Raw genomic sequence first — 22,615 nt, 5'->3', positions numbered from 1 at the left:
TTTGAAAGATTTTGCAGTTTTAATATTTGAGCAAAATTTTGTTAAGTTACCTATTATAAAAGAGGAATTAATATTAAAGGTACAATCAGCGGTAGAAAGCTTGTCGCAATGTAGGATATGAAATGGTCTACGGTAATTTTCGAAAGAATACGAATTCGTTCACGTGATTGAGTCGCATTACTTTTATTACGTTTAATATACAGGTCGAATGATTTCTATTAATACATATAGATACAATAGAACGCTACTATAATATGTACACCGCATATCACATATAGTTGAATTCGTAGCAGAGCGTTTCCGGCCCGCAAGGGATCTCTAAGATCCTCCTTGGTAGAAAATGACTCTTTCGAGCCGAGTCTCGAGTGTAAGATAGGAAGAGTCTTCAAAGAACGACAGACACGGTGGTACAGATTGCTGAATGAAAAACTCAATGTATCTGGAAAGTACCGTGACTAAACTGCGATATTAAAAAATGTCGTAAGTCTCACGCTGTTCAGTTGCGTATTGAGCGTGAATAGATAGCAGGCTTATGTATTGCTTGGTCTGTCAGATTAGAGCAGCCACATCCACATTTACGCAATTGATAGCACCGATAAAAGTTCGAGGCTGCTAGTTTTTCAATGTATCGTTTCTAAATGTACAAGGTTGTCTCTAAATATTCACATCGAAAATAAAGAAACAGAAAAGATGGAACGAGTTAGTGGAAGGAATATCTTAGAAAATAGCAAGATATTCCACGTTCTTTCGCTATTAACATTCTTTGACACCGTGCATAATTCAAAGGGACATTAACACATTGTCAACCGAACAATTTACATTTGACTAGAGAAATTACTACAATGAAGTTTCTAAATGCTATAAAGAATCGTAAAGGATAAAATTCGGTCTATGGTATCGACTGTGAAATAAATTTTTTTTTTTTAATAAGAGATATTGTTAAATAATTATGCAATTTTTTGTCAAATTGACAATCTGTTGAATTTAATTGTTTCGCAACGAATCAAAAAAGTCATGGAATTTCGGTTTTTAAACATTCTATATGAACGACGTAGTCGAGTGAGAAGCAGCTGAGATTGTAAGTGTCGGAGCTACATCTATTTATACAGTCAAGAACGAAAGAGAATCGTTCGATTTTCACGAGTTATTCGGTTACTTGCGAATTCTGCTCGTTCGAGGTATCTCCCTTCGGCTCTTTCACATAATCCACCACCAGTTCCAACCCTATCAACGCTCGAAGATCCTTCCTCTCTTCTTCCGGACTTGTGGACGCAACCGAGATTTCTTCCGGTTTTGGAGATCTTTCGTCTGCATTTTGTAACACACAAAAGCTTAATTAATTAGAGATACGTTCTTCTAAGAAATCAATATTATGTATAATACGAACGTTTTTAAAATTTTATACAAGAAAGCATTTCATATGACATAATGAGATTTATCTAGTTCGTGACGAGATTAATTGCGAATATCCTGTTTCTCATTTGTGAATATTAACTTTGTACCGTATGGAATCGTCATTTTTACTACTACTGTAGTATTACTCTTATCGATAGCTGGAATCATTTAATTTGAAATTCAAGTTAACTTTTACTTCGAGCCTCAAAAGCTGTCTAGTCGAAAAGAAATTACAGAATAATCCCTTATAAGCAGTATCGTAATTTTAACGTTGATTTCTTTCTAAAAAGATCTTTTTCTTGTTCACTATCGTAATATTTCACAGTTCGATCTGTGTTAGAAACATTTAGACTTTTAATAATAAACAAATTTAGATCTTTAACGATGAAAACAAACAAGTAATTCTCTATACAATCGCACACGTTTAGTTACATTAAAACACCATGTCAGAACACAAGTTACTTCAACTGTATTAAGAAAATAAAAACCAATCGTAACAAAAACACCAATCATGCAACAAACAATTATTAACACCCACTATTATCAATGTCCTTTGAACTGTCTTCGCTCTCGCCAGAAGTCGATGTTTCGCTCCTGGTTGCTTTCCGTGCCTGGCCAATGTCCCTGTACGTCCTAGTCAAGTGTCTCAAAATATAATTAGTGCCACGTAGATTTTCCTCGCTGTTCCTAGACGTGCTAGCCTCGTCTCTCGTCAAATTTAACGGTCGATTGCTATTATATTCCTTGGATTGTGGCACACTGAAGGCGGAACAGTGCTTGCCTTTGAAGGGCAGTTGCCTTTCGCTCAACTTGCGATCCCAGATATGACCGGATACGCGAAGATCGATGAAGAAGTGTAGAGGATCGATGCCAGGATATGATTGAGGCATTGGATAAGGCGGATACCAAAGTGGGCCAGGGAGGAATTCCGGGTTGGTAACGTTCCCGGGCAGACCGAATCCTTTCACGCCCGGAAGCATATCGCAGCCCCTTCCTGGAAGGCTGGGCAAAAAGGTCCTCGAGAAATCGAGCTTCTTCTGATCTGACAACAGGGGCGGTAGCTCTTGATTGCCAATCGCGCTCTTCGTACGATCATCGTACGGGCTTCTGTCGTTGTAATTGCAATTCTTACGGTCGCTAGAGTGAGACTCTTCCGGCTTGACTTTCTGCAATTCACTGGCGAACATGTTTTCCGGTGGTTGGGCCTGCTCAAAGTGACGAGGTCGTTCGTCGAAAAAGCTCTTACTCTGCTTGCTAAACTCAGATTTATTTTCATCCACCGGTTTCAAAATGTCTGTCCCGAAGTTTGGCTTCTGCTCGAAGTTGCCCACTTTACTTGCGGTGTCGTAGCCGTCGCTTTGCTTACTTCCGTTCTCCAGTCGCGTCTCCGCTTGCTGTGGCTGCTGTTGAGTATGGAAATATTTATCCGGCGGCTGTTGCTGCTGTTGGTGCTGCGAGTGATGATGATGGTGATGATGTTGTCTTTCTTTCGTGGTTAATTCCAAGGGACGATCCCGAGCGTCTCGCCAAGATCTTTTGCGACGTCGAGGTACGCTCGTCGTGTTGTTCGCGGATGATACTTCCGTCTTTGCTTGCACAAACGAACGCAACATCTCGCTGAAGAAGAAGCTATGCGGTGTTAAGGGCACGTTGTACAGGTATGGAGGAGTAGCTGCTAGAAGGCGGGACACTAAATCGCCGCCGGAGAGCGAGGCTGGACTCTTCAGAGTCGACGGATCGCCTGTGGTCGTCGTCATGTTTCTGGTTTTCGAAGATGAGCACTGGAGAAGTCACAAAATGTTAAAAAGAAGCAGATAGTAAGGGTTCGTGATTGAAATATTCCGTGGATGTTCGTTTTCATTCACGGTTAAAATTCATTGCAAGTATTTGAGGACAACTTATGACAAAATTTGGATATGGACGTTATTATTAGTTTGATCGAGTGTAGTGTAGAATTTCGATTTGACATTATTTTAAATAGAAAGAAAGGAACCTCTTGTATCTGATGTATCAACGCAAAAGCGACTATAGATTGTGGTAATATCTGTAATATTAATTTTAGATTAGAAAATTATTTCGTTTTGAAATTCTAATAAATTCTTTAATTCGTTAAGTATTTAGCAATTTTTTCAATATTTTCTCTAACCAAATGACATTTAATGATATTCTATCCAGAAGATATATTCTATTTTCCAACATATTGTATTAAATGATATGCAAATATTATCAAAACTATTTCAAATATAAATAATACTCCTGGAAAGTAACTTTGATTCTTTGCATTCTGGGGAATGAAGCAAATAAAAGCAAACGATATTCCAAAATAAAGAATGTACAATCATACATATAAAGCTAACATAGCAACCCTGTGATGAGTTTGGTAGTTGGAACATTGAACACAGCTAAATCTTGGAATACTACACATCTGCTTGCTTCCCAACAATAATCGAACGCATGGAAGATCGTTGTAGGTAAGTACGTACAATCCTCGGAGCAGAGACGAGCTACTATTGTCTTCTGAAATTAATTGAATATCCGCCGTTGTTAAGTCTAAGAGCAGCAGGCAACGCCTATGACTGGCTAAAGGGATGAGTAATACTAGGGCTTGCGTCGCATCATCCATTAAGGATTACTAATTTCTGTCAAGTGCACGTTCGGTTTCGCGCGAATGTCTTGCAAGGAATTCCCGAGAAATCATTAATGAGAATCTACGATCGTAGGTATTTCAATTAAACTTCGCGCCACGCTCGTATGAACAGTCGCATCAGGAACAATTAGTAATTAGTAAGGAAGTGTTCCCTACATACTGATTTTCGCTATTGATATAGTTACAATTTCTTTGATTTGCATTTACTTTATCCTAAGTTCTCGTGTATTTTTGATTTTTCCAGATTAACTTCCAGACTTAAGTGAGAAATTTCCACTTTTTTAATATTTAAACTCCTGATATCAGTTTCGATGTATTCGTCATTTATTTCGCGTTTTGATAATCGTGCGATTCTATGAAGATTTCTAATAAATATATATCCAAGTTATTTTTAGATATAACTTCGATCGACTGCACTTGCCATTTTAATAAAGTTTTAAATAATAAATTGCGTATTATTTAGTACACAGATTATACTATTTTATGCTCATACTTGGATTTCTATGGTAATTAGTACAGTCAATAACAGCATCCTTAAAAGATATCAGAAATAACTCAACACTTTGCTCCGTCTTTCTTTACCGAATCATTGCGCGTATGACTCGTGTATAACAGGTTGCTCGTTCACAGGCTTCTAAAACCTACACTTTCAAGCCTTTGTTACGAAAGATAAATCAAACTCGTTTCTTTTAATCAAAAATTATTTCTTCTATGATCCTCTACCACTCTGCGTTTGATTAACCTATAACTCCGAAACTTACTATGCATACAGTGTCACATTGTAAATAGAGTATAAAGTATATTTGCATTCGCAAAGACGGAACGTGCGTGCAAGCATTTTTTGGAAAAAAGAATAAATTCGAGAACATACGTTTTCCATTATCTCCAGGCCGGTATTCTCGAGTCGTTAATGTTCCGATGAAAATCTTCTTCATCGCGACGGAGGAATCAGAGGGCGACTTTTTGTAAACAGTTTTAGGCGTTGGAATAAACGAGAACGACAGACAACTGTTAATGCGAGTGACGAAGCGACGAGAGGAAAATTTTTACTGTCCATTCGCGAGAATCCGTGAAGTCTTCCAGGTCCCTGGCGAGATTCTTTCATCGATAGAAAGAGAGAAGAGTGTAACGGGGCGTGGAAAGCAGAATGGTGGTCTGTATCCGTGTCCGCGCACCGAGGAGGGATTGGGTATTGTTTCGGTCCATTGTTTCCCAAACAAACGGCGTCCACGTTGTTTCGTCAGGAGATATGTTCAGCCAGACAGGCAGGACGAACAGGAAATGGACTGCTGTCAGTTTTACTCTTCGTGATAAATACGGGCTCTCGTCGTCGGTTCTCATTGCAGCGCGTCCATAATTCCCGTGCCGTCTCTATCGTTGTTGAACATCGAACGGTGAAAATCTTTTGATTTCTGTCAGAAGCGAGAGTGAAATGGACCTGGTTACGCTTTCTACGTATATTGGCGAATATTAGTTGCTCGTTATGCGGCACGAAGAAGGAAGAAATAACAGTCTTTGATGGAAGGAATGGAAACGACTTCTGTACTCCTTTTAACATTGAGGAGTTTTTAATTATTCAGAAGAAAATTCTAAACGTGTTTAGCAGGCAGTGGAAGTTTTTCTTGAAGATCTTGAAAAACAAAAAAATGAACGGAAGATCATATTATATCATCGTAAAGTTACTTGTTTCTTGCACAATAAGATTAAAGTTGCTATTTTCTTTATGCAAATCTCATATTGTGATTGATCTTGTATTTACTTAACCATTTGAATGGTAAAATGTTGACACAGACTGTGTCGAGAAAACAAGGCAACTCTAAAGGCTCAGATACGTGGGACTTCTGAAGAATCCCTGGGGACGCGAAACGATATTTTTCCCTCCGTGATGGTTGCGATGAAAGACAATAGCGACGCGTTTCCATTGCCTTACATCGTGGTCTTCTTAAACAGGAAATTTTAAAGGCTGGCTGCGTCATGAAATTCAGCGGTCGCGCTGGTTTAACCAAGCTTGAATTACACCGACCGCGGAAGAGATCTTACATTTCTAGAACATTAATCACGAGATCGTTGTAGCCACTTTACTCAATCCTTTTTTCCTCTGTTTTCTTTTTTATCTCTTTCTTCCATATTCTTTTGTTTTATCTTTCCATAACGTTGTAAAAAATTCACGCCGAGAAAGAAGCGAAGAAACTGCAGCAAAATTTACATCCCCCTATACTTTATGGAAACGTTACAGCGTCTTCTCAGTCCCTTGTATTTAAATCACATTATCCCGAGATAAAATAATTCAACGTGCCGGTATGCTCCCGAGGATACGTCAATTATGCAAAAAGTGAGAATTTCCATTGCGTGGTCGGTTCTTTATTCTATTACCGGCGCAATATAAAGAAGCTTCCCGGAAAGTCTCCGCGAGTATTTACTTGAGATTCTCTGGTACGAAACAATTTATTTCCCGCTGGATTCTCGCCCCTAAAAGTCAATGGTAACACGTTTTCACCGTCAACCCTCGTAATATTCTATTTAAGTATCCTTTAAAAATTGCAATATACATTTCTCTCCTTTCTCGATTTCCCTCTCTGCAGTTATCCTTCGATTCTTATCTCCTATATCGTTTCTATGTATTGTATGACGAATGATCTTGTCACTGTTTAATGTCCTATAATTGAAGCATATGTTTACAAGTGATAATTGAAAATGCACTTTATTTTATCACATACTTCGCTACTATATATATCGATGTAAGATAAAATAATTAATCAGCGTTTTAACAGTAAATATAATTATGAATTATTCTTATTAATTATTTCAATTAACTATTTAGTAGAGAACGCAATAATAATAATAAAGAAGCATCCCAATCTTGCGAAAAGAATTGCAATGATGTTACAGCAAATTATTACTTATTAAACATAAATATTAATTTAATATGAATAAATTGTACTTCAATCATCCTTCTTCGTTTTATCCTATCTGGGAAGGTGATAGAATAATGAAACAATAATCTGATATAAAACGAAATACGGAACACAAGGCAAAGCCAAAGATCAAAGTATGTAACATCTTTTGTATATCAACCTCTTTTACGTCACTGATCACCACCTATCATCATAAAACATCTTACACAGTACAACGATCTCCCTAACACGCATGAAACCGGAGCTTTTCAACCATCCTCTAAGCAACGCGTTAACCAATTTTTTCTTTGATGATATTGATTGCTATACCATCGATTACATATATGACAGCATTTTACGTAGTACGACGTATAATTTTCTTAATAGCTACAAAATAAAAAATCTTCCCCATCCCTTGAACGCATCAATTAACTCTTTCCTCCAACTAACCTCTCTGCAAGACTATAATAGAGCAATGAATCGCGCTCGTCCTAACCTTGGAATTTTACGGGCTTGCATTATCGTTCCGTTCGAGGCGAATCGTTGCGGTTGGTCGAAGCGTCGCTCGGCGTCGTCGTCGACGACAACGACGACGACGACGACGACGACGACGACGTTTTCCTTTCCGTCTCCTCGTGACGTAGTTTCAGTTTCACGCGGAAGGGGAAGGCCGGTTTACGATTCATAAGACAACTCGGTGGATTGAATTAAGCGAACGGTGCGGCAGCTGCCAGTCCGTTTCTGGTTCTGTCCGCGCACCCACCGCGAATCTGCATAATCCCGTTCACGTCGACGATTCTAATTGGCGGATTGTTTCAATCTCTGTCGCCGCGAATATTTGCATTGCTGCTCCTCTCGTTTCGCCCTACCCTCCCTCCCATTCTCCCTCATCCGCCTCTTTCCCTAACCATTCGACGTACGCTCCTCTCTTTTCCTAATTCGTTCCTTTCCACCCTTTCTCTCGAACGATTTCCCTTTCACCCCCACCCTTGCACATCTTAATTTCTCGTTTTCTTTCTTCTTTATGTACTTTACCCGCTTGTATACCTTCTGCCTCACTCCCCCTTTTTTCTGGTTCGTTTTACCCCTTTCTGCAAGGATCTGTCGTGCATCGTATATTGCTCTCTTACCCGTTATATTTTATTTATTCTTCTTCATGCGTGTTTGGTCCTCCCTTTTTCGTATCTGTTTCTATTTTATTTATTTTCTTGATCTTTACAGTTTATGTTTATTCTTCCAAAAGTCTCCTAAGTATCTTTCTTTCTTTCAGTTTTATTGCGTCTCGTGTTCTTGTTCCTCATCCTTGGTTTTCTCGTTTTTCGTATATCGTCCAATATAATCTGCTTTCCCATTTAATAAGAGTTTATTCTGTTTTTGCTTCTATTTATTTATTCGTCTTTTGTAGATCCAATTTTTTGATCGTCTCACAGTTCTGTACCTTCTCGTTAAATCTCCCTTTATCTTTACTCATTTCTTTCCTACTATACCCTGTCTTGTGCGTCCTTCTCCTGTTCACATCTTCGTATATTGTACATTGTCTATCAATAATTTTGCACAGGTCTCTTTGTCGATTACTCTCCATCATTGTCTTCCTCGCGACCGTCGAAAAATAATTCAAAGCTTTTGTTTCATCAAAAGTAACAAAGAGATCAAGCAAAATGCTATTGTTCTTATTTTTCATACAAGTATCTTCCCTCCTTTTTTATATATCACAACAGTATAATACATAATACGCAACACATAATATATTCTCGCTACAAATATCTAATGCCAAATTTTATGTAATTACAAGTAGTTTGAGTCACTCGAGTTATTACCACGCATCCGCTGCAGTTGGCATATTGTTTTTCTTTACGGTTGATTAGTTTTACGTAACGTACCTCCAATTCTCGACTCGCGTAACTAAGCAGAAGAATATTAGATCAGAGGTCGTGTGAAAACGAAGCACAATAATGATTAACAAAGGCAATAAAGAGTCACATCTATGCATGAGGAAATAGCGAATGCAATGTCGAAAGAGATTTTATCAATTATACGAGACCGAAAGCGAATTAAATGTTAACCTCGACAGGTATTTCAATCGATTCGTCTTCGTTTCTTCGCTTCCCATGTCTTCGTTCTCCCTTCGAGTAGCGGCGATCTCTTTACTGTCAGCATAAACATTTTTATTGCGACCAGACGCGGAACGATCTCGCTTTACATAGAGAAAAAAAAATGTCAGTCGCAGTAGAACTCGGTTTTTTTTACGGTTGAACTCTCTGCGTAATTCGAACGGTCCTCTCTTCCTCTTTCTGTGTGTATTCATAAAAAAAGGAATAAAAGAGAAACTTGCACGCAGCGAAAGACGCGAAACGCAGAGAACGATGACACACCGACAATAAATAAAGCTGGCGCACCGATACGAACTCTTTCGTTAGCGCTTAAGATTAGTACGTGATGGTGTATCGTGGTTTGAAGGAACGGCCAGGGGATTTGAATGCTTTCGAGGGTGCACAAACTGCGGTATAATCGATAACCGCGAAAGATTATAGAAGAAAGGGAGGATTAATTGGTTCGATGAGATGCGAACCGAGATTCTTCTGGTGAGAAATTGTTCGTTGAGGAAGATAGAGGGTATTCGTATTAAATCCTTCAATATTCTGTTTTCTCGAAAGAACGTTTATTTTATCAAATCTTTCCGTTTTGAATGCATACTAACTCTATGTAGTTGAGTATTGACTGGACCAATATGGGAAAAGGCGTATACAAACCCGTATTTGTACGCGAAAACGCTATTACTACGTGTTCCAACAATGATATGTTAAATATAAAATTCACAATAGGATGTGTTAACCTAGTGTTTGATTAAAAATTTTTATTCTTGGACTTGCAAATAAAACTTAGTGTACATGTAAGATATGCAGGTTATAAGTTTATAAAATTTAAATGCAATTGAGTATCGGAAACAATTGAAATATGCGCGTTTTCAAGGAACGAAGAATAGGTAAAGATTTTCGATATATATGAACAATTGAAAATTATAATTTATTTTATTTTAATTTATTTATTAGTATAATAATTGTAATCAATTCGACTAACAAATATCTAGATCAATAGCGATAATTAATAGTAAATAGAAATAAATTAAATAATTCTTTTTATTATCTCAAACGTGAATTTGCAAACTGCATTTCGAACACGTAATCAGTGCTGTCGCACACGCGGTTCAAAGGAAGATGTACGGGCCGAGTTAGGATTGCAAGATGAATTCTCATTACTTGTCATGTGATACTCACAGGATCCTCTCGTTAATGCTAATTTTTAATCGATCTTCTATATTCACCGTCGTTTTTTCTATTTCTGTGATTATTTGACCACGACGTGGGATAAATCATTGTCTCGATCATAAATCATTATTCATTTTTACATTTTTTCTAATCTTATTTCAATGCAAATAATAACTCATAAAGAAAAGGGAAACCAAGGACACTTATTTGATAATAATATCTGCACTTCACAGAATAACCCTCTTTGTAAACAACAGATATGAAATTAGTTAATAAACTATCCTAAATCAACTTGCCGCATCTCATCACTTCGTTTTACCACAATAAACACCACAGTCGTTACGCAACAAATCAAATTTTCCCACGTGTACCATCCTTCGTGAAATCAAGCATCGAATAAACTTCCAAACCAACAATCAGCTCGAAATAAAGAACACTAACCGATTCTGATCGACACCGTTCCCCAAAACACCATCTTTCATGCATGTTACACTAATCTCAACAATTTTGCACAATTTCAACGCATTCGTCTCTTGCGCGCAACCAAAGAAGAGGCGATCAGGTCACATGGTAGAGACCATAAAAGTTCCTCAAACAAATCAACGACCAATCTCAAAAGAGAGCAAAGATGCAAAAAGGCGAAGAAAAGAAATAAAAGTAAAAATAAAAAGAATGTACGAAACAAGAAATTAACACTCGAAATTGTATAATGAAGTAAAACAAATAAGAAGAATCGGTAGACAAAAGTTCGACTCACCTATACACGCGGCGACAGGCAGGTGGTCCCGGGTTCCGGTTCTCTTCGGCGGTGATCCAGAGGCGAGCGATCTACGGATCGTACGGGAAGCGACAGTAGCGTCGCGTGCTGCTCGTGCCAGCAAATGAGATAATAATCGGAGGACTCAGTCACTCGTCGTCGGGCACCGTGGCAGGCAGCGGCGGCAGGGTGGTTGTTCGGCGGCGGTGCCGAAAGTGGGGGTTGTATTCCATCCCTGGCGACCGTCGACGACGAGAGTACGAGCACGAGAATGACAGAGAGGGAACAAGGGACCTGCGATACGGGGGCGAGAGGGCGAACAAGCATGATATAGAGTGCGAGAAAGAGGGAGAAAGAGAAATCAGAGGGGACGAATGGTAGTAGGAGGAGGGCTGGAGGCAGAGGGTGGTGGTTTTTGAGATGATCCGGCCAATCTGCGCATCATTTCCCCGATGCACCCCGCGTCGCGGCAAACCGGCGCGGATTCCGCACCACCGCAAGCACCGTAGAAGCCCTGTTGAATGCCACATTTTGAGACGAGGATGGAAAGAAAGAGACGGTAAGATCGACCACGGCTGGTGGACAAGGACGAAGGGCAGAGCAAGGAAAAAGGAACGAGAGAATGAGAGCAAGAGGGCGGCATTAAAAAAAGAGGAAGCGAAAAGGTAGAAAGAGACAAGACGGGAGAGAGGAATACAAGCATAGCCTTGCTACGGGGATGAAAAAAGTGGAAAACAGATATAGGCAAAAGAGAATCTTTCTCCTGTACCCGTAGCTTCTTCCCACCCTCGCTCGCCTGTCTCTTCGCGTCTCTTTACTGCGTTCCACGGACGTATCGAGGATATGTTTACACTGCCGGAGAAGAATCTCCGCTCGCGTACGACTGGAATATCGATCTTTAAATGCACCACAGAATTGAAACGTGCGTGCCTTTGTCAGTTTATCTTAAAATGGGACCGGTGGACGTTCTTCTTGAAATTACTCGAAACGACTGTGAAGACGAACGCGTGTGAAAACGTGGCGGAACGCGGTAATATAAATAATTCGGTCACATGTTTCGGCTTCAAATTATACTTTTGTATCACGATTTTTATAAACTAATATTCAATGCCTACAAAAATTTTTGCACACCTACACATACATTTATTATAGAACTTACGTACTAACTAATTAAATCCAAATATATCGAACTTTTTATTTAGTAATACTTTAAGGTTACAAAAGTTTGATACTATGAAAATAAAAACAGCACTTGATAAAGAATACTTTATTGTAAAATAAGAGACTGTGAAAATACTTTTTGTAGCTATTCTATACTATTGCGAATTTAAAAAATTATTTACACATGCCAGTTTTCTAAAATTTTAATTCTATTATCTTCTAATTTTACCTAATTTTATATTAAAAGAAAAAAGAAGAGTTATCGAATATCTTGAAGGAATAATTTATGAAAAAAATTGTAACTATGTGCATTTTAATTAATGTTTAGTTATCCTAGTAGATACGTATAAAAGATGTGAAAGAAGGTTGGTGTATGAAGTGGAATGGAAGAAGATAGCTGTTTTGCCAGGAAATGTATAGCAACCACTGGCAAACAAATTTTCTTCGACGAGCTGAATTCCACGAACAGATAAATGGCAATGGGATCCGTGCGATGGTTACGATTCAGAATTTAAAGAATTTCGAGAGATTCCTCACTGCCTCGAACGCAGCGAACACGTTTTGTTAAGCCGCGAACGGGGACATACGATGCACGATACAGCTTCCAATGCATCAGGGATCAATCCACGCTTGCATAGGTACGCATAGTGCGTATTTAATTTCCGCGTTCAACCTACCGATCGTGGAAAAAATTAAACAAACTAATCAGAAGCTATCTTATTTCGTTTTACTTAGAAAATTCTCATATTTTCTTTATAAAATACAAGATATTAATATGTTATCGAACGATAACGACGAACATAAAATAAGGAATTGTTATACCAAATTTAACTTAATTTAGTTTAGGGCTAAATTATGAGGAAGCATTACTTACATAGTAATCGTAATATAGTAATAGTAAATGTAAAGAGAGAGTAAATAATCCTGAAAAAGATAATTGACCATACGAGATCGGTCTAAATATTTATTGTTCAATGAGACTTTTCGTACAGTACACGGATTGTCCTTGGTAACAGGTTTTACTACATGTGGATGTTAGATGACCATTCACATCAGACCCTGAAACGGTGCTAATTGGCCTGTTGCGAAGGGTAATGTGCGAAAGCTCTCGTAACACTCCTCACACCGCCCTAAGCCAGACTTACTTCCGGTTGTGCTTCGATATAAAGGCAAAGATTAAGTTGTCTTCATTCCTTACAATATTTTTACGGTATTTATTTTTTTGTACAATTTAATTACGCTATGCGTTCGTATATTAAATTTTATTTTGGATTTTATTACGAACTGTTCTGAGTTTTGAAACAAATATTAATTCATACAAAATATACAATTTGTTTAAGCAGGATAAAACTATACAAATTTACTATACTGATTTAGTATACTTTCAAATAGTTACAAAAATTTCATATTTTTATTATGGAAACGAAATGTTCACGTAAAAAGCACAGAGTTTCAAGAAAATGCACTGCTTGGTCTTCTTTTTCATATAATAATAGCACTCTATTTTGCGATCGACGAGAAATAAGCTCAACTTATATGAACCTCAAACCATACAATGGACTGGGTCAAGGTACAACGATTTTAACCAGATGCTTGGAATTCCCAAATGGCGATAATCCCTCCGTATTTCAGGGATACCTTCTACCTCATAGGCAGACGTTATGATTAAACCATTGACTTCTTCTCATTGATTCACTCCTTAATCTAAATTCTCTTCAAATGAGTTTCATTTATCGTGACGTCAACGCACAATAAACTTGCTTGATGATGGTTAAAGTTTCTGCTCAAAACACGGTATTACTTAAAAATTTAAATCATTAATGTTCGACAACACTTGGCCGAATAAGATTTGAAAAGAATCGGGTGAAGGATTAAACTATGAAAGTAAAGTATAACGATTTCAAATCGATGATCTCCAATTGAGAATGAGAAAGAGGGAGAGAGAGGTGAAGGCCAGCCCAAAGTCCAGAAGGGTGCTTCGCCTCGTGGGCAAGTACCCCAAATTTAAATCGTCGCTTCCACGACGACACCAGTGAATCTCCTCTGGGCGATGGCGAGAGAATTCGAAGAGGCAGGGTGAAAAGAGGGAACGAGAGGGAGGACTCGGGGGAAACAATTTACCCGAAATTCGCCTCGTCGCGTTTGGCGACTGGATACACTCTTATTTGTCCCCTCGGCAATCTGTCGACTCCGAACGCTCAACCCCTTCTCCTCGTTTCCTCTTGGTTCTCCACCTCCTTTCCAGCAACCCCTTCAATCCCCACCAACCCCATTCTTCTCTATTTCCCACCTCTTCTCGCGAAGCGCGAAACCGCGAAACCTCACGGGAATTTTAAACACCGGTGATTCGTCGGTGTTCTTTAGCGTTACTTCTGTCTTTTTCTTTCTTACACACACCTATATACATACATACAAACGTTTCTCTATTTTTCCCCCTTTTTTCATCTCTCTCTTCATCTTTTTTCTTCCTCAACTTCTTTCCCCATTTTTTGTGCTTCTTTTTTACCATATCTTCTGCCTAGGCTTTTTCGTTCATTTCGCAAGTACACCTCCTTCCTTCCTATCAGTTGACTGGAACGCTTTCTCCGCAGACGACGACGAGCCATCGTTGCCGAGACACCCGTGCGCTTCCCATGGTGATAATGCGGAAACATTCAAATCTGGCGCAGCCTTTCTTCCTTGACACGCGAAAATCGTGGTCGGAGCTAGCGGAGCGACGATGATGTTGTCTTTGTAGAAGGGGACCGCCTCGACGTTAACGCGCCCCTCTGACAAGGTCGAAGGGTTCTTCACTGGGGTACTTACGCACTGGTAATCTTATAACGAACGCGGCCTGTGAATTAATCCGTTGGTTAGGATTGGCCATAGGGTCTCTGAATAGTGACTGACACATCATCGTCAATCGATATTTCAGTCGTGAATTTTTAATTTTTGACTCTTCAATAGAATATTTTCTTTTTTTTTGGAATATAAATTATTAATTATTTTAACGTGAAATTTGAGAACTTTAAAACCTGGAATATTATGCTATAGTATTTAACTTTATAATTTTTGCACCTTAGAACTTTCGTTCATGTCTGCTTCCATTGAACACTAATGATCGAATATCGTTTATTTATTTCACCAAATAATTTTGTTCATTAATAATTTGAATACCACTTTCATTTCAATCGCATTCATTTTTGATAATAAGCAAAAATAATCGTCCAAATAATTCTTAAATTTCTTCATCATTGCCCCTGAATTTTACCCTAATTAATCTTCCAATTTTGCCAAACAACTTTGGAGATTACCGAAACTCCTTTTCACCTCCCTCCCCCCTATTGATACACGACGATCTATCTACTATTGTAAGTACATAGATTACGATGTGACACGGAAGAAAGAAGAAAGACGAACACAAGAAGGAGAAGAAAGAAAAAGACGAAAGGCAGAGACAAAGGGAGAAAAAAGTAAGAAGAACATCGGCGAGGGACAAACGAGGATAGCGGCCGGTTAAATCCGAAACACGGTCAACGTTCCATCAAATCGAAATTCATCTAACGGGAGAAGGGCATAAATACAGCCGTGTTGTTGCGCATCTGCTTTCGCGAAAGAACGGAACGGTTAGGAAAAGGGCGAGAGATGAGGAATCACTCGAATCGGCGGGAGCTCACGGCGGGGCGTGTAATATTCCCGGGAAGTAAAGCTCCCGAGAATTTCAAGACCCCTCCCCCACCGTCAACCCCCTGTGTCCGTCTCCCTGTGGCCCCTCTACAACCACCCATCCCATCCTTCCTTTCTCCCCCCTTCTACCCCCCCGTGCGAACGTATCCTCGTGCTCGCAGCAGGCAGTACCAACCAACCCACCGACTACGAGAAGGGATGCAAATAACTGGTGATAACAACAGATAGCTGTGCCGGTACGGCTGACTCTATATCTGTGTCGGTGTACCACTACGCGGTGGCGGTTTAGGTTTCGGGGGCGAAGGGAGATCGAGGAAAAGAGCGTGGCAGGGTGGTAGAAGGGGGAGGGGATGACTGAGGGTGGTCGGCGCGGAGAGGCGCGCAAAGAGGACGAGTAACGGAGATAGAGGGAGATAGAAAGATACGATGGAAGATGAAGAGAGTACACAGAGGGTGGTCGTCGGTGGGAGTGAAGAGGCCGGCAGAAATCGTAGAGTAGCGAGAGTCAGAGAAGAGATGGCTTCGGCTGCGAGGGTAGAGGGAGTAAGAGGTGGCGGTGGAGGTGGAGAAGGAGGAGGGGTGACAACAGAAACCGGGTAGAAGGTAGCGAGATGGGGAGGGTTGGTCTCTCTGTTGGATGTGGAGAAGGGTGCAAAGAGAGTAGATAGACAGAGAGGAATGGATAAAATGAGGGAAATGAACGAACGAAGGGTAGAGAGAAAGGACTGAAACGAGTCAGCTTACTGGAGAAACGAAAAAGCGAGAAAAAGATAGAGACGGAGATAGAAACACGGTGAAAAGGGGGTAAGGGCGAAGGTGGAAAAGAGAAAAGCTACATGACTGTATAGTAGTGGTCCGAGGAAAGCGGCGATACGGAGGGTGACGCGAGGGGAGCATTCGAAGGGTGTGTAGACGGGTGTGGAGAGCGAAGGAGAGGAGGAAGCGGAGGGACGTCACTCGCTGTCGCATCGAGCGCGAGCGATGAGTGGCGCGCGCTCGCTCGTCTTTTGTTTGCGATACGATGCGACTGCCAGGCCTCGTGACAGCGGTGATGGGCGGCGGGGGTGGTTCGTGGAGGAAAGGGATCACGGCGAGGAGGTGGGTCGGGGGCGTTGGAGGCGACGGCAGAGCGAGAGGGAGAGCCGACGGTGGTGTGCGACCGCGAGGATGAGCAAGAGGGCGCGGGGAGAGGGTAGGAGAACTGAGCTGGGTACCGGGTGAGAATCACAGAGGTACGCTACACTTAACGCGACCCATGCGTACATATGTTACATGGATGAGCGTACGTATATGAGCGTCGATACGTGCACGTAAATTTCTACTGCCGGCTTGTTCGGTGTATTGGGGCCTTGTTGTCAGCAGGTTGCCGGATGCACATCCACCTACGGATCTCTCTGCTCTTCTCTGCTCCACTCCTCTGCTCTACTCCGCTTTGCTTTGCCCGCGAGTAACGCACCGCTGTTGTATATATATATATACGTTTGCATGTACATACGTGTGTGTATGATTGAGTATGTGTGTCTATAGAATGTATCGGGACTAGCTATACATACGGTTGACGTACACGACGTTTTGGGGATAATCGTCTCTACTATCGTACGCGTACTATTGGATCAGACTTAGGTGAATGTTGTAGGGTCGTAAGAACGAGTTGAGCAGAGGAGAGACAGAGACGAATGTACGGATAAAAGGGAGCGTTGAGCAATTTCAGATTTGCTTCCGACACGAGTTGGTATTTCGTTTAGCAAGTTATTGAATCAGCAGCGCGGGTTTCGCGTTAACGCTAATTAACAGGTTATCGATATTTCTTTAACGAAGAAATTTTTCTGCTGGATAAATTGCGGCGAATAGCAGCTGTTCTTCCTTTTGAAATTTTATATGATCCGCAAATTGATAAAGACTAACAATAATTTATCCTTAGAGATCAATAAATGCTACGTAATAAACGTAGCAATATAATTTATTATTCTTATATTTCAACTTTTATATAAATTAATTGAATATTAATATCTTTTACAATATCACAAAGCATAATTCTATTCCCTTTTTATAGTACTTTTTAATACTTTACCAACTTTTTTAAAATTCAATTAAAAATATATAAATGAACGGTAAATTAAACAATTATTCGATAATAAAAAAAATAAAAAAATCGTGTCGTCTAACAAGTCGAAGAAATACGTATGCCGTCCTATGAACAGTAGAGTCTGTTCATTACAGGAAACATCTACTGATCCCCGAGAATGTATAGTTGTTTCACTGACTTGCCAAACATCCTACGCACGTGAATTCATACACAAGGTCGTAAACGATCATATCCAATAATAGGATTTTAACCAGCAATTTTTATGATAGGTATGACAGAAACGAATGCATCCTATCAGGCTGATTATTACGTAAAATCGTTATTACATTCGTTTGCTCTTGTAGCAATCATCAATGATTGAACGTATGCATGCACGCAAATGCTTCGCTTATCGAAGGCTTATTGTCAATATGGCTGTTTGCATGCAGAACAGTAGATACTCCACATCTGTATTTGTCTTTTCAGTATTTCAGATCCTCTCTATTAATTTCCATTTCGCGTCAACAATATTTGCGTTCTATTTTGAGGATGCACGTGTTCACGCGGCACGCGCGAAAGATACCACGTTTTCCATGAATTTCTCACGTGAGGATGTTGTCTTGCTCCATTCCCCTATTAGCTTTCTCTGTGATTGATATATAACCCTGTTACGAAGTCCTTAAGAGGTCTCGCGTCGAGTCTGGATTTATCGTGAATCTACGATAACAAGCAAACTTTCATTCAGGTAGACAAACATATTCTTCATAACTATTCTTATACCTATCTATAAAAAAGAATAAAGTGTTAATAATTCAAGTTTACAGATATTTCTCTACAATTAAATATTCCAATGCAGGTTTCTAACTTTCTTTTAAAGATTTTACATTTCTCGAATGTTCAGAGATTTCAAAATATGTTTCCAAAATATTTTAATAAAGTTTAAAATTGAAGAAGTTATAAAGATTTTTTACCGTCACAGTATAAGTGAAAATCTGCATGGATTTTTTACAGAGTATCCTTTAGAATAACGACGACGCGACGGTTCACGATATGCCATAAATTACTGAACCGATTGATTTGAACTTTGGCGTACGTGCTGAGAATATCTCTATATCTCTTACTACTTTTGGATCAATATTTTTAACACATCTTTGCGGTTTGCAGAAGTTTCATGTGCTACATATTTAAATTAACCCTCGAACACTACCATGGTTGCTCATGAAAACTGAATTTTTTACCAATTATCGTTTTGTAATAATACCATCGGAATATCGCGGTTATTTGTAAAACAATTACAAACAATAATTTGTCTACTTTTCATTTAATCTTGAATAATAATAAAATACGTAATTGTTTGAGCTTACCGATACAAATCACTGCAATAAAAGAAAGCAATGAAATCTCATTCATAATAAATTCTAAGTGTTACACTGAAATCTTGCTACAATTTTGAAAAAATTATTATGACGATACACGCTAAGCAATGATTCCTACGATATTAATGATAAGAAATTAAAATCTTTCTGAAACAGTTGAATTATCAATAAATATACATACCTGCAAAATTACTATGTCACAATCTGATTTGATTTTTTATATAAAAAAATCCGAATATCAACATCTAAATGTATCATTTAAATAGAACAGCTGTTTAATTTTTTCCAAGCGTAAAAGCGATACGGACTAAACGATTAAACTTAGTCAGGGCTTACGTTACAAAGTTTATCGGCAAGGGATTCTGTGTCCTTAATTGCACGACGTTCCGCGGCGAAACATTTTTGTTTCGCGACAGTGAGCGAGCAACGCCGCGAAAGCGCGACCGATGTTTTATTGTGACAAGGCTCAAGTGCGAGGTGTTCGGTGCACGGGAGGAAATATACAACCGCGAGCTTTAAAGTGCACCGATGCACCGCGCTCGAGAATTTCCGTGGATATAGAACGCGCACGGTTCGTAGGAGTAGACGCGCCAACGCGACCACGTATTATTACGTAAGCATTCGATACTAAAGAATGCCGTGCACCAACCGTCGCGGTATTTTATTAAACGTTTCTCTATTTTAAATGGAAAAACGCGAATTTCTACCTTTGATAGAGAGGAAATGTTATGCTAAGAATAGGATAGGCGAAAAACATTTTAAATGGGAAGAAATTTGCATGATTGTTGTTTAAATGTATATTGCATTGAAATTATTTTATAAACGGTCATTTAGAAATGATTAGTGCAGAAATGTTATATTAAATCTGTAGTATAGAATTTTGGAAAGTAAATTTATTTACATATTTTAAGTAATTCTATTTGAAGATTTCAAGATCCTCATTGGCAAACGCTTATCAATTTTTACAATTTTTTGAAATCAAAACGAATTCCGTTGATTATCCGAATGAAAATCAAATTAAAATTTTGTCAAGATATTGTTTTAAAAGATAAGTGGTAATCATATTAAATGATGTAATTATATATTATCAACAAGTCTCGCATAGAAACGCTTTATTCTCAGCTAGTAGGTACATATGTTTGTTTTAAAATGTATATGTAAAGTATTCGAATCATTTGACCGGATGAATATCGGGAAGAAAATGGGAAACCTCGCCGAAAATAACGGTTTGGTGATACGAAGAGGAGGCGAAGTAAGTTCGAGATGACAGAGTGGGGTCAGAGGATAACTCGGGTCTCGACCGGAGCTGCTTTTGACACGAATACGTTTATGCGATCACTTGGCCTCTCGTTTCTCACGTTAAGGCTCTGTCCACACCGACACGGATCACTTATCGGTTATTTTATTTCAGGAAGAACGCGTCGCCGAGCTTCTTTGTAACTCAAGAAAAAAGATTTTCACCCGCTGATATTCTAAAGGGATATTTCAGCTGGGTCGCGAAATTTCCTTTTTTCCGTTTTTTCTCGTCTTCGCTCGCGCTTACTTGGATACATCTGAATCTATAATGCTTTTGATATCAAGCTTTAGTCGGTTGGTATAATCGAGTCGCTTCGCGGTGAAATAAAAAAAAAAGACGGGGGAGGAAAAAGACAGAAGAGAAAAAGAAAGAAAATGAAATCCGCTGACGACAGAGCTTGGTTTTTAAGTGAATCGCGTCTGTAAACGCGACGTCGCGTAACACGAGTGCGCGAAACACCGCGAACCTATTAGCGCGTGAAATGGAGCGACTTGAAAGAAACGAATTCTATCCTCATCGAGGACGACGGTAATCTACGTAATCGCAGACACGCTTCAAAGCGTTCAACTTAATCCGAGATGCAGGAATTTTCTCGACTACTAACGCGTAATTAATTCGCGAGCAGCATCAATTAAATCGCGACTCACCGATGTCGCGAGTGCATACTTCTACAAATCGGTAGGACAAGAAAGGAAAGGCTTACTCTATCTCGGCCAACGTCCATTATATTAATACATCGATATCGATTCTGTCATTTAAAATCAACGATTTGAATGGAAGCCTGCAGCGTGTCTTCGTATAATTACGAGCGGCGTAAAACAACGGCGACGGACGCGCGGATTCGGCTTTGATATCGGCGCAAATTAAAAATAAAACGCAAGAGGGTCGCATTGTGATATCACCGCCAACTTCGAGGAACATGAAAAGCGTGACGTACAAAATTTTTCCCTGTGCAATTGCGATAAAAGTATATTTATATATTTACATATATACATGTATGTATGCGGCAGAGTAAATTAACGTTTCGCGTGTAGCACCTTGCCAACGCTACGCTATAAAAGAAACCGGTGCAAATGGGTTAAGGACGAGATACTTTTCACGAAAATCGCAACACGCTCGTGTAGTTCTTTTCTTGTCCGTTGACGCGTTTACTACTCAGCCCACCCATCCGGCGACTTCCGGTGACATGATGACGAGTATAACTCCCGGGCCATACGACGCATTAAACGCGAGGACAATTAAATGGCCCCTTCGCTGATTCCCGCTGGTAACTTATTCCCAAAGTTTCCAAACTTGGTCGCGCAAACAACTTTAATTAAATATCTACCAGCGATGCCTGCGCGTGTTCGTCGATGAACCACAGACGAAGAAGGAAGAGCTGGAAACAAACGAAAAGAAACGATCGTCGAGAGAAGAACAAGAGGAAACGAAGAAAAGAAGGTAAAGTTAAAAAGGAGAAAGATTTACGGAGAAGAGATAGAGAAAAGTGAAAAAGCGAGAGAAGTAAACGTGAATACCTAATAACGTAATACTAGGCTAATTCTCTTTAGAAGATTCGGAATCGCGGTTTTCGTTAATGAAAATGAATAATGGACAGGGTAGATAATCATACCGCATTCGATGTACACAACCACCCCCAACCACGCCATTTTCTAATTGAGTCCATCATCGTATTGGCATACCACGGTTTTCGTTAATTATAATGAATCGCGAGACCCAGCAACGCCTGTATTAGGGTAAATACAAGACTGGCTATTTTTGTTACGTGGAATCGAATTACCGCTACGTTTCTGTAAACAAGAGATCACTGCGATATCAGAAAACCGTTTTGATGAAACATAACGAGAAAATTTGTCACGGCTTATCCTCGGCCATAAAGAACGTGATTTATATTCGTACGTGTAAATTATGTTTATCCTGAATTTTTTAGAATACTGCTTGAAGATACAGTTATTTGTCTGATTGCTTTTTAGTGTGTCGATTTGATTAATTATATGAATTGTAGACTGTAGTAAAATATTGACATTATCTATATATATAATGTTTATTATGTTGATTAATTTAATTCAAGTAATTACTAATTAAGTTAAA

The 22,615-nt window shown here is 39.4% G+C and overlaps 1 protein-coding gene across 2 annotated transcripts; it reads right to left on the bottom strand.

The window, feature by feature from the left end:
* Positions 1-166: 166 nt before the first annotated feature.
* On the bottom strand, positions 167-11,251 carry LOC138189576 (uncharacterized). Of its 2 annotated transcripts, none has more exons than XM_069131605.1 (3): positions 10,960-11,251; positions 1,934-3,176; positions 167-1,308 (listed from the first exon to the last, which is right to left on the bottom strand). In XM_069131605.1, the coding sequence occupies exons 2-3, from the start codon at positions 3,150-3,152 to the stop codon at positions 1,145-1,147; spliced, it is 1,383 nt and encodes a 460-aa protein (XP_068987706.1). In that variant the 5' UTR covers positions 3,153-3,176; positions 10,960-11,251; the 3' UTR covers positions 167-1,144. The 2 variants fall into 2 exon arrangements, with proteins under 2 accessions (XP_068987706.1, XP_068987705.1); XM_069131604.1 differs by lacking the exon at positions 10,960-11,251 and adding an exon at positions 4,914-5,659.
* Positions 11,252-22,615: the final 11,364 nt, after the last annotated feature.

This window comes from Bombus flavifrons, chromosome 2 (genome assembly GCF_040668555.2).
Source record: "Bombus flavifrons isolate JBK064 chromosome 2, iyBomFlav1_principal, whole genome shotgun sequence".
NCBI lineage: Eukaryota > Metazoa > Arthropoda > Insecta > Hymenoptera > Apidae > Bombus > Bombus flavifrons.
Note: the sequence above shows the minus strand (reverse complement) of the source record. Positions and strands in the feature narration are given on the sequence as shown.